Raw genomic sequence first — 12,796 nt, forward strand, 5'->3', positions numbered from 1 at the left:
CCATTATCGATCCCGATTATCGATCCCGATTATCAATTCCCCATTATCGATCCCGATTATCGATCCCCCATTACCAATCCCCCATTATCGATCCCGCTGATCAATTCCCGCTGATCGATCCACCCCATCGATCCCCTCGGCGCTCCTCATCGATGCTCTCCGCGCTCGGCTCCCCTCCCATCGATCCTCTCGGCGCTCTCCCCTCCCTCCCCCCGTTGCCGCTCGACGCGCTCGGCGCTCGGCGCGGCGGGCTGCCGTGCCGGAAGTGGCGCGGGGGGCCGGAAGTGGCGCGGGGGGCGGGCGGGGGGCGCGGGGCCTCCTCAGGAGCTGCCGCCGCCGCCGCGCCGGAGCCCCCCGAGCCCCCCGAGCCCCCAGCGCCGGCCCCGCGCCCCCCGCGCCCCCAGGGCCGGGGGAGCCTCCCGAGCCGCCCGGTGAGACAGCGCGGAGGGGGGGCGCGGCTGGGGGGGCGCGCTGAGGGGCGGGCAGGGCGCTGAGGGGCGGGCGGGGGTCGTGTCGTTGTCCCCGGGCTGTGACAGGGCGGGCGGGGGTCGTGTCGTTATCCCCGGGCGGTGTCAGGGCTGGATTTGGGGTGGTCTCGGTTTCTGAGGGGGGCGGTGCGCCCTGAGGGCTCTCAGGGCTGGATTTGGGGGCATTCCGGTTTTCTGAGGGGGAATCTCATCCTCCCGCCACTGTCAGGGCAGGTTTTGGGGGTGTCTCGGTTTCTGAGGGGTGGTCCCGTTTTCTGAGGGAGGATTTCGGTTTTCTGAGAGGGAGTCTCGGTTTCTGAGGGGGAATCTTCTCCTCCCCCACTGTCAGGGCTGTTTTTGGGGGTGTCTTGTTTTCTGAGGGGGGATTTAGGTTTTCTGAGGGGGGATTTTGTCCTCCCGGCGCTGTCAGGACAGGTTTTGGGGGAATCTGGGTTTTTGAGGGGGAGTCTTGTCCCTCTGGAGCTATCAGGGCAGGATTTGGGGTGGTCTCGGTTTCTGAGGGAGAATCTGGGTTTCTGAGGGGGAATCTTGTCCCCCCGGCCCTGTCAGGGCTGGATTTAGGGTGGTCCCGTTTTCTGAGGGGGGGTTTCCTTTTCTGAGGGGAGGGTCGTGTCCCCCTGGAGCTCTCAGGGCTGGATTTGGGGGTGTCTCGGTTTTCTGAGGGGGAATCTTGTCCCCCCGGCCCTGTCAGGGCAGGTTTAGGGGTGGTCTCGGTTTCTGAGGGGGGATCTTGTCCCCCCGGAGCTCTCAGGGCTGTTTTTGGGGATATTTCGGTTTTCTGAGGGGGTGTCTCGGTTCCTGAGGGGGGGCGGTGTGCCCTCAGCGCTGTCAGGGCTGGCTTTGGGGGTGGCTGGGTTTCTGAGGGGTGGTCCCGTTTTCTGAGGGGGGATTTCGGTTTTCTGAGGGGGAATCTTGTCCCGCCGGCTCTGTCAGGGCAGGTTTAGGGGGGATTTCGGTATTTTGAGGGGGGATCTCGCTTTTCTGAGGGAGAATCTTGTCCCCCCGGCTCTGTCAGGGCAGGTTTTGGGGTGGTCTCGTTCTCTGAGGGGGGGTCTCGGTTTCTGAGGAGGGGTCTTGTCTCTCTGGAGCTCTCAAGGCTGGATTTGGGGGAGATTTCGGTTTTCTGAGGGGGTATTTAGGTTTTCTGAGGGGGAATTTTGTCCTCCCGGCGCAGTCAGGGCAGGTTTTGGGGGAATCTGGGTTTCTGAGGGGGAGTTTTGTCCCTCAGCCCTGTCAGGGCTGTTTTAGGGTGGTCTCGTTTTCTGAGGGGGGATCTTGTCCCCCTGGAGCTCTCAGGGCTGGATTTGGGGAGATTTCGGTTTTCTGAGGGGGAATCTTGTCCCCCCGGCACTGTCAGGGCTGGTTTAGGGTGGTCTCGTTCTCTGAGGGGGGATTTCGGTTCTCTGAGGGGGGTCTTGTCCCCCTGGAGCTCTCAGGGCTGTTTTTGGGGGGAATCCCGTTTTCTGAGGGGTGGTCTCTGTTTTTCGGGGGGTCCTGTCCCCCCGGCGCTGTCAGGGCAGGTTTTGGGGTGTCTCGGTTATTTTTGGGGGATCGTGTCCCCCCAGGGGTTCTCAGCAGCCTGAGGGGTCGGGAGAGCTCTGGATTTGGGGAGGGTCGTGTCCTTCTGAGGGGCTCAGGGCTGCATTTGGGGTCTCAGGGCTGTTTTTTGGGGGCTCTGTGTCACCCCGGAGCTCTCAGGGATGTATTTGGGGGTCTCAGGGCTGTATTTGGGGTCTCAGGGCTATATTTGGGGTCTCAAGGATCTATTTGGGGTCTCAGGGATCTATTTGGGGTCTCAGGGCTGTATTTGGGGTCTGAGGGATCTATTTGGGTTCTCAGAGCTGCATTTGGGGTCTCAGGGCTGTATTTGGGGTCTCAGGGCTGTATTTGGAGTCTCAGGGATCTATTTGGGGTCTCAGGGCTGTATTTGGGGTCTCAATGCTTTATTTTGGGGTCTCCGGGCTGTATTTGGGGTCTCCGGGATCTATTTGGGGTCTCAGGGCTGTATTTGGGGTCTCAGGGCTGTATTTGGGGTCTCCGGGCTGTATTTGGGGTCCCAATGCTGTATTTAGGGTCTCAGGGACATATTTAGGGTCTCAGTGCTATATTTGGGTCGCTCTCTGTCCCCCCGGAGCTCTCAGCGCTGGTTTTGGGGTCGCACCGTTTTTTGGGATCCCTGTAGGATCAGCCGCTATTCCGGGCAGGCTCTGCCCCCCAAAATCCCCCCAAAATCCCCCCCAAAATCCCCCCAAACCCCCAAATCCCCTCCCCGCGGGTTCCCATGGCTCCCGCGGCGCCCGGCGCTCCCTGGAATCCCTGGAATGACATTTGTGGGAATTTCGCCCCCCCGCCTGCCCGCCCCGATTCCTGGGGCTTCTCCTGCCTCCGGCATCGCTCCCCTCCCGGTTTTTTTGGGATTTCCGGCGGGTTTGGGGTTTTGGGGAGTCCCCGTTGTCCCCCCGCGATTCTCCAGCGCTGCTTTCCCATTAACTCCGCGCTGAGTTTTCCCTCCAGCTCGGGAATTTGGGGGAATTTCCCCCTTTTCCTCTCCCAGGGGATCCCCCCGAGTGGGATAAACGGGACAACCGCCCCAAATCCCGACATTCCCAACCCCATTCCCGGCGGGAACTCCTCGGTCATGCCGTGGGAATTCCCAGAGGGATCCCCGGGAATCCCCCGAGGGCAAAACCCTCCGAGGCAGGGCGAGACCCTTCGGGATTCCCGTGGGATTTTGGGATTTTTCCATGCCCTGGAAGAGCCCCGAGGACTCTTTTTGGGAATCCACCCGAGGCTCCCGATCCCATGGGAATTTTGGGGTTATCCAAGGACGGGATGGAGAGGGGAGGGGAGCTCCCAGCAGGGCGAGAATTTTTGGGATCTCTTCCCGAGGGAGCTGCTCCAGTTTAAAAAAATAAAATTAAATAAAATCAAACCCAACCGCGGGTGGAACAGCTCCATGCCCGAATCTCCTGGAATTGTTTTTCCAGCCTTTCCCGGGGTGGTTTGTCCCGAGGGGAGGTTGGATCCGGACAAAGGGAAAAAAAAAAAACCAAAAACCCCAGGGGTTGGGCTGGAATTTGAGTTTCCCCGGAGTTGAAAGCCAGGAATTTTTGGTTTTCCCAGGTTTTCGGGGTGGTTTTTCCAGGCGGGGATGGAGCTGGGAGGAGCTTCTCCCAGCAGGGATTATTAGGGAAAAATAACATCCCGATTTCCATGGGAGACAGAGCCCGGGATCGCCGCCCGGGGCTGGGATTTAGCCGGGATTTATTCGGGATTTAGCCGGGATTGCATTCCCGGGCTTGCAGCTCGGCCAAGGGTGGGAATGGGGATTTAGCCAGCAGCTCTTTCCCTGCTTTTTGGGGTTTTTTCCAGTTGTGTGGATGCTGGGAATGGGGATTTTTCCAGGATTTCATTCCTTGTTTTTTCAGTTTTGCAAAGGCTGGGAATGGGGATTTTTGTGGGATTTCATTCCGTGGGTTTTCAGTTGTGCAAAGGCTGGGAATAGAGATTTATCCAAGATTTATCCAAGATTTCATTCCCTGTTTTTGGGGTTTTTTTTTCCAGTTGTGTGAATGCTGGGAATGGGGATTTATCCAGGATTTATCCAGGATTTCATTCCTTGTTTTTTCAGTCATGCCAAGAGTGGGAATGGGGATTTTTATGGGATTTCATTCCCTGGATTTTCAGTTGTGCAAAGGCTGGGAATAGAGATTCATCCAGGTTTTCATTCCCTGCTTTTTGGTTTTTTTTTCCAGTTGTGTGAATGCTGGGAATGGGGATTTTTCCAGGACTTATCCAGGATTTATTCAGGATTTCATTCCCTGTTTTTCAGTCATGCAAAGGCTGGGAATGGGGATTTATCCAGGATTTAATTCCCTGGTTTTGGGGTTTTTTTTCCAGTTGTGTGAATGCTGGGAATGGGGATTTAGCCAGGATTTATCCAGGATTTCATTCCTTGTGTTTTCAGTTATGCAAAGGCTGGGAATAGAGATTTAGCCAGGAGTTCATTCCCTGCTTTTTGGGGGTTTTTTTTCCAGTTGTGTGAATTCTGGGAATGGAGGTTTATCCAGGTTTCCATTCCCTGTTTTTGGCGTTGTTTTTCCAGTTGTGTGAATGCTGGGAATGGGGATTTATCCAGGATGTATCCAGGATTTATCCAGGATTTCATTCCCTGGGTTTTCAGTTATGGAAAGGCTGGGAATGGGGATTTATCCAGGATTTTTCTGGGATTTAATTCCCTGCTTTTCAGTTGTGCAAAGGCTGGGAATAGAGATTTAGCCAGGAGTTCATTCCCTGCTTTTTGGGGTTTTTTTTCCAGTTGTGTGAATTCTGGGAATGGAGGTTTATCCAGGTTTCCATTCCCTAGTTTTTGGGGTTGTTTTTCCAGTTGTGTGAATGCTGGGAATGAGGATTTATCCAGGATGTATCCAGGATTTATCCAAGATTTCATTCCTTGGGCTTTTCAGTTATGCAAAGGCTGGGAATGGGAATTTATCCAGGATTTCATTCCCTGGGGTTTTCAGTTATGGAAAGGCTGGGAATGGGGATTTATCCAGGATTTTTCTGGGATTTAATTCCCTGCTTTTCAGTTGTGCAAAGGCTGGGAATAGAGATTTATCCAGGAGTTCATTCCCTGGTTTTTGGGGTTTTTTTTCCAGTTGTGTGAATGCTGGGAATGAGGATTTAGCCAGGATTTCATTCCCTGGGGTTTCAGTTGTGCCAAGGCTGGGAATAGAGATTTACCCAGGATTCATCCAGGTTTTCATTCCCTGTTTTTTGGGTTTTTTTCCCAGTTGTGTGAATGCTGGGAATGAGGATTTAGCCAGGATTTATCCAGGATTCCATTCCCTGTTTTTTCAGTCATGCAAAGGCTGGGAATAGAGGTTTATCCAGGATTTATCCAGGTTTTCATTCCCTGTTTTTGGGGTTTTTTTTCCAGTTTGAATGCTGGGAATGAGGATTTATCCAGGATTCCATTCCCTGGGGTTTTCAGTTATGCAAAGGCTGGGAATGGAGATTTCTCCAGGGATTTCTCCAGGTTTTCATTCCCTGTTTTTTCCATTTATGCTAAGGCTGAGAATGAGGATTTTTCCAGGATTTCATTCCTGTTTTTCAGTCCTGCCAAGAGTGGGAATGGGAATTGATCCAGGATTTCTCCTGTATTGAATTCCTGCTTTTTCCAGTTATGCAAAGAGTGGGAATTGGGGATTTAGCCAAGATTTCCTTCCCTGGGGTTTCACTCCTGCCAAGGCTGGGAAGGGAGATTTATCCAAGATTTCATTCCTTGTTTTTTCACTCATGCAGAGGGCTGGGAATGAGGATTTCACTCCCTGCTTTTTCCATTTATGCTAAGGCTGGGAATGGGGATTTTTCCAGGATTTAATTCCCTGTTTTTTCCAGTTACCCAGATAGTGGGAATGGGGATTTATCCAGGATTTCATTCCTTGTTTTTTCCAGTTATCCAGATAGTGGGAATGGGGATTTATCCAGGATTTAATTCCCTGTTTTTCAGTCACACCAAGGCTGGGAATGGGGATTTATCCAGGATTTAATCCCCTGCTTTTTCCATTTATGCTAAGGCTTGGAATGGAGGTTTATCCAGGATTTAATTCCTTGTTTTTCCAGTCCTGCCCAGGCTGGGAATGGAGATTTATCCAGGATTTATCCAGCCTTTCATTCCCTGTTTTTTCCAGTTATCCAGATAGTGGGAATGAGGATTTTTCCAGGACTTCATTCCCTGCTTTTTCCATTTATGCTAATGCTGGGAATGAGGATTTTTCCAGGATTTAATTCCTTGTTTTTTCAGTCATGCCCAGGGTGGGAATGGGGATTTATCCAGGATTTAATTCCCTGCTTTTTCCATTTATGCCAAGGCTGGGAATGGGGATTTTTCCAGGACTTCATTCCCTGTTTTTTCCATTTATGCTAAGGCTGGGAATGGGGATTTATCCCAGATTTTTTAATTCCCTGTTTTTCACTCCTGCCCAGGCTGGGAATGGAGATTTAATTCCTTGTTTTTTCCATTTATGCTCAGGCTGGGAATGAGGATTTATCCAGGATTTAATTCCCTGTTTTTCACTCCTGCCCAGGCTGGGAATGGAGATTTAATTCCTTGTTTTTTCCATTTATGCTCAGGCTGGGAATGAGGATTTATCCAGGATTTAATTCCCTGTTTTTTCCATTTATTCCAAGGCTGGGAATGGGGATTTATCCAGGCTTTCATTCCCTGTTTTTTCCAGTTACCCAGATAGTGGGAATGGAGATTTTCCCCGGATTTCTCCAGCCTTTCCCTCCCTGCTCCTCTCAGCCCCGCGCAGGGTGGGAATCGCAGCCGCCTGTGCTCAATTCCTGGAAAAACGCCCTGGGAATGTGGGGGAAAATCTGGGAGAGGATCCGAGCGCTGGCCGGGGGGCTGCGGGGGGCTGGCCGGGCCGCGGGGCTTTCCCAACGGAAAGAATTCCGGGATTCCAGCCGGGCCGGGGGCTGCCGGGGGGCTCAGCCTTGCCCGGGAACCTCGCAGGTGAGCAGGGAGCTTCTAAATTTCATTCCTTTCTTTTCCTTTTCATTCCTTTCCATTCCCTAAAAAATCTGGAAAGCTTTAAAAAAAAAAAAATCTGGGAAGGGCAGGAAAGCTTCAAACCCCATTCCGGTGCTTTTTTTTATATTTTTTTCCCCTTTCCAAAGGGGAATTTTTAATTTTTTTTTTTTTTTTTTTCCTTTCCCGCCCACTCCGTGGAACATCCGAGGCCAGCTCTTCCCAGAGCCACTTCCTCTGCTTTTTCTCTGGGAATGCTCGTGGGATGGGGTTTTCCATGGGCTCCGGAACTTTTCCACTGACAAAACCTTCTGGGAATTTTGTCCAGCGGCAAAAGGTGGAAAAAAAAAACCCTAAAAAAAAAAAAAAACCATCGGAAACGGGGCTTGGAAAGGAAACTGGGATTGGAAAAGGGAAGCTCAGGGAATTTTGGGTGGTTATCCGGAGGTGTTTATCCCAAAAAACTCTTTCCTGCTGCTTGCAGTGCCGGAGAGGAGCTCGGAGAGGGAGGTGGGATATCCCGGGAAAAACGGGATTTGCTCTTCCAGGGAGCTGGGATATCCCGGGAAAAGCGGGATTTGCTCCTCCAGGGGATTTTGGGATCGGATTTTGGGACCCTCTGGAATTCCCGGGGGGCTCAGCCTGGGGGGTTTTCCTGCCAAACCATCTCGCTGGGAATCTCGGGGAGCTCCAGGTACAACAAAAGGGGGGAAAAGCTGGGAAATCCGGGAGGATTTGGGGTGAAATCCGAGAGGTTTTTCCCGGTTTTTTTGGGGGGATCTCCCGGAATTCCTCGGGATCGGGACGGGGGGAGTTAATCCGCGCCGCTCCCGGGGGGTTTGGCTCTTTTATTCGCGGAGTTTTCCCACGTGGGGAGAAGTCCTGGATTCTGCGGGAGGGAGGGAGGGAGGAGAGCTCTGCCCTAATTCCGCCTCCCCTTCCCGAGGGATTCCTGCCTGAAATTCACGGGATGATCCCGATCCGTGCCCTGCTTATCCCAGCCGAGTATCCAGGGAATTTCTCCTCTGCTTTTTTTGGTGTTTCCCTAAATTCCGAAGGACTCGAGGCTGGGGAAAGAAAAAGAAAAGAAAAAAAAAAAAAAATCAAATCCGGGAATGGGTTGTGGAATCGCCGCAGGGTTTTGGGGGGAATTTTGGGAATTTGGAGGGTTTTCATTCCAGTCCCTGCCTGGGGTGGGAGGCCTCGGGCTGTGCCAGGAATTTGGGGAAGAATTGGGAATGTGGTTCCGGGAGAGCTGCTGGGGGTTTGCTCCGGGTTTTGATTCAAGCCGGCAGAGAGGGATTCACCTCTGCTGCTGCTGCTGTCCCTGCGAGTCAGAATTCCCATTTTCCCTGCCCTGCCGGGAGGGAGGAATTCCAGTTTGCCCTGCCCTTGATCCTTTTGGAAAACAGGAATTCCAATTTGCCCTGCTCTTTATCCCGCTGGGATTGCAAATTCTAATTTTCCCTGCTTGTTGTCCCTTTGGAATTGAGGAATTCCAATTTTCCCTGCCCTTTATCCTGCTGAGATTCAGGAATTCCAATTTGCCCTGCCCTTTATCCCTTTGGAAATCAGGAATTCCAATTTGCCCTGCTAGTTGTCCCTTTGGAATTAAGAATTCAAATTTTCCCTGCCCTTTATTCCAATTTTCCCTGCCCTTTATCCCTTTGGAATTGAGGAATTCCAATTTCCCCTGCCCTTTATCCCTTTGGAAAACAGGAATTCCAATTTTCTCTGCCCTTTATTCCAATTTGCCCTGCCCTTGATCCCTTTGGAATTAAGAATTCCAATCTGCCCTGCCAATTATCCCACTGGGATTGAGGAATTCCAATTTTCCCTGCCCTTTATCCTGCTGGGATCAAGAAATCCAGTTTTCCCTGCCCTTTATCCCTTTGGAAATCAGGAATTCCAATTCTCCCTGCCCTTTGTCCTGCTGGGACTGAGAATTCCAATTTTCCCTGCCCCATTATCCCCTTGGAATTGAGGAATTCCAATTTTCTCTGCCCTTTATTCCAATTTTCCCTGCCCTTTGTCCTGTTGGGATTGAGGAATTCCATTTTCCCTGCCCTTGATCCCTTTGGAAATCAGGAATTCCAATTTTCCCTGCCCAATTATCCCACTGGGATTGAGAATTCCAATTTTCTCTGCCCTTTATTCCAGTTTTCCTTGCCAATTATCCCACTGGGATTGAGGCATTCATTTTCCCTGCCCTTTATCCCTTTGGAAATCAGGAATTCCAATTTTCCCTGCCCTTTATTCCAATTTTCCCTGCCCTTTATCCCTTTGGAATTCAGGAATTCCAATCTTCCCTGCCCAATTATCCCACTGGGATTGCAAATTCCAATTTCCCCTGCCCTTTATCCCTTTGGAAATCAAGAATTCCAATTTTCCCTGCCAATTATCCCCACTGGGATTGAGAATTCCACTTTTCTCTGCCCTTTATTCCAATTTTCCCCTGCCCTTTATCCCTTTGGAACTGACAATCCCAGCCCTCCCCATATAAAATTCCCATTTTTTTCCCCATTTCCCCTCCCGAGCTCAGCAGTTCCCATGCTGGTTTTCCATCCTCCATCCCTGCGAATTCCCGACGCCCTGGAGGAAATTCCAACCGAAACCGAGTGGGAATGAAGGGATGATGGGAAGGGGAATTCCGAGAGCCTGGCAATGGCCCCGGGACGGGAGTGTCCCCAACCCCTGCCAATGTCCCCAGGGCTGGAGTGTCCTCAGTTCCAGGGTTGTCCCCAGTTCCTGAAATGTCCCCAGGACTGGGAATGTCCTCAATCCCTGGGTTGTCCCCAGTTCCAGGATTGTCCCCAGCACTGGGATTGTCCCCAGACTGGAGTGTCCTCAGTTCCAGGGTTGTCCCCAGTTCCTGAAATGTCCCCTGGGCTGGGAATGTCCTTAATGCCAGGATTGTCCCCAGTTCCCAGATTGTCCCCAACCCCCGGGCTGTCCCCAGGGCTGGAGTGTCCTCAGTTCCAGGGTTGTCCCCAGCTCCTGAAATGTCCCCTGGACTGGAATGTCCTCAATTCTAGGATTATCCACAATTCCAGGGTTGTCCCCTGGGCTGGGAATGTCCCCAGTTCCAGGATTGTCCCCAGTCCCCAGATTGTCCCCAGCACTGGGATTGTCCCCAGGGCTGGAGTGTCCTCAGTTCCAGGGTTGTCCCCAGCACTGGGATTGTCCCCAGGACTGGAAATGTCCCCAATCCCTGGGTTGTCCCCAGTTCCAGGATTGTCCCCAGCACTGGGAATGTCCCCAGGGCTGGAATGTCCTCAATTCCAGGATTGTTCCCAATTCCCGGATTGTTCCCAGGACTGGGAATGTCCTTGATCCCTGGGTTGTCCCCAGTTCCAGGATTGTCCCCAGGGCTGGGAATGTCCCCAGGACCGGAATGTCCCCAATCCCTGGGATGTCCTCAATCCCTGGATTGTCCTCTGATCCAGGATTGTCCCCAGGACTGGAATGTCCTCAATTCCAGGATTGTCCCCAGGACTCAAACTGTCCCCAGGATTGAAATGTCCTCAATCCCTGGGTTGTCCCCAATTCCTGGATTGTCCTCAGGATTGGGAATGTCCCCAATTCTGGGAATGTCCCCAGCACTGGGAATGTCCTCAATCCCTGGATTGTCCCCAGGACTGGGAATGTCCTCAATTCCAGGATTGTCCCCAAGGCTGGATTGTCCTTAATTCCAGGATTGTCACCAGGATTGGGAATGTCCTCGATTCCACGATTGTCCCCAAATCCAGGATTGTCCCCAGTCCTGGGAATGTCCCTGACCCTGGAATGTCCCCAGGCCTGGGATTGTCCCCAATCCCTGGGATTGTCCTTACTGAGTGCAGCCCCAGCGCTAATTAACAGCCAATTAACACCCAATTACCAACCGATTAGTAACAAATTAATATTAATTTAATAACCAAATAATATCAATTATTAAACAATTAATGACAAATGAATAGCCAATTAATTACTGATTAATAGCCAGATAAGAACCAGTTAATAGCCAATTGATCAATTGATAGCCAAATAAGACCCAATTAATAGCCAATTGACAATACAATTAATAGCCAATTAATAATCTAATTAATAGCCAATTAATAGCTGAATAACAACCAATTAATAGCTATTAATTGGTTATTAATTGGCAATTAATTATTTAGTTAAATTATTAAGTAGCTATTAATTAGTTATTATTATTAACAAATAAATAACAAAATTAATAGCAAATTAATAGATATTAACAGCCAAATTATAATTATTAGTAGCCAATAAATAGCCAATTAGAACTCCCTCATTAGTGGCACTTTGGGACAAGAATCAGGACTTTCCCTGTGGGAATTCTCCTTGGATTCTGATCCCTAAAATCCATGGAATTCTCCCCAAAACCCCTGAAATCTCCATGGATTTCCCCAAATTCCAGGCTGGACTTGGAATTCCCTTTGCTGCCCAAATTCCCAATTTTCCCCAAGTGGCTCCAAATGTTTCTCCTGACGGAGTTTTCCTCCTTTCCAGGGAATTTTGATTTTTCCTCCTTTTCCAGGGAATTCTGAGTTTTCCTCCCTTTTTGGGGAATTCTCAGTTTTCCTCCTTTCCCAGAGAATTCTGACTTTTCCTCCTTTTCTGGGGAATTCTGAGTTTTCCTCCTTTTCCAGGGAATTCTGACTTTTCCTCCTTTTCTGGGGAATTCTGACTTTTCCTCCTTTTTTGGGGAATTCTGACTTTTCCTCCTTTCCCAGAGAATTCTCAGTTTTCCTCCTTTTCCAGGGAATTCTGACTTTTCCTCCTTTTCCAGGGAATTCTGACTTTTCCTCCTTTTCCGGGGAATTCTGACTTTTCCTCCTTTTCTGGGAAATTCTGAGTTTTCCTCCTTTTTGGGGAATTCTGAGTTTTCCTCCTTTTCCAGGGAATTCTGACTTTTCCTCCTTTCCCAGGGAATTCTGAATTTTCCTCCTTTCCCAGGGAATTCTGACTTTTCCTCCTTTTCCAGGGAATTCTGAATTTTCCCCCTTTTTCTGGGAATTCTGACTTTTCCTCCTTTCCCAGGGAGTTCTGCTGCCATGGACATCGAGGACTGCAATGCTCGATCCTACATCACCGGTAAGGCTCGGCTGGGATTCTTCCCAATTATTTTTTTTGGGATATTTTTGGGATCTCAACCTCTTCCTGCCCTGTTCTGGGGATTTTTCCTCAATCATTCCCTCACGGATTGAGGAAAAATATTGGGAATATCCATGATTTGAGGATCAATTCCATGGAATTCCCAGTAAAATTCCCCATAAATTCCCAATAAAATTCCCAATAAATTCCCAATAAAATTCCCAATAAATTCCCAATAAATTCCCAATAAAACTCCCAGCTCCAGGTGGGGTTGTTGTGGATCTGCTGACATTCCCAGGTGACATTCCCAATTTTTTTTTTGGGAAACTGGGAGGAAAACACATTCCCAGTGCTCCCAGGGGGATCCATCCCAATCCCCAGGAATTCCTGGCTGAATCCAGGCAGAATTCCAGGCATTTTTCCATGGAATTTTTGGGGATCCAGAGGGAATTTCCAGCCCCAAAATCCCGGGATAGGATAGAGTTTGGTTTCCCAATTTCCAGGGAGCTGCACTAGGAATTCCTGATTTTTTTCCAGCTTTTCTCAGAGCCGCTGGAGATTCAGGGCTGGAAAATCCCCAGGGAATTTTTGGAGATTCAGGGCTGGAATTTCCAGAGCTCAGATTCCTGCCTGGCAGGGTGGAGAGGACGAAATCCAGGAAAATTCCGTGAGGGAG

The 12,796-nt window shown here is 50.3% G+C and overlaps 1 protein-coding gene across 3 annotated transcripts in view; it reads left to right on the forward strand.

Moving 5' to 3' along the window:
* The first annotated feature begins 286 nt into the window (after positions 1 to 286).
* The window catches only part of IKZF4 (IKAROS family zinc finger 4), a 50,976-nt gene continuing 38,466 nt past the window's right edge, over positions 287 to 12,796 (forward strand). For 2 of the 3 annotated variants that reach the window (XM_085041196.1, XM_085041200.1), the window contains exons 1-2: positions 7,617 to 7,717; positions 12,067 to 12,120. In XM_085041196.1, coding sequence (XP_084897322.1) covers positions 12,081 to 12,120 — 40 coding nt within the window. In that variant the 5' untranslated portion in view covers positions 7,617 to 7,717; positions 12,067 to 12,080. Of the gene's footprint in view, positions 432 to 7,616; positions 7,718 to 12,066; positions 12,121 to 12,796 lie in introns of those variants that run through there. The other variant, XM_085041198.1, reaches the window with a different exon arrangement.

The sequence above is a fragment of the Lichenostomus cassidix genome, chromosome 29 (assembly GCF_008360975.1).
Source record: "Lichenostomus cassidix isolate B80296 chromosome 29, HeHo_3.0, whole genome shotgun sequence".
NCBI classification, from domain to species: domain Eukaryota; kingdom Metazoa; phylum Chordata; class Aves; order Passeriformes; family Meliphagidae; genus Lichenostomus; species Lichenostomus cassidix.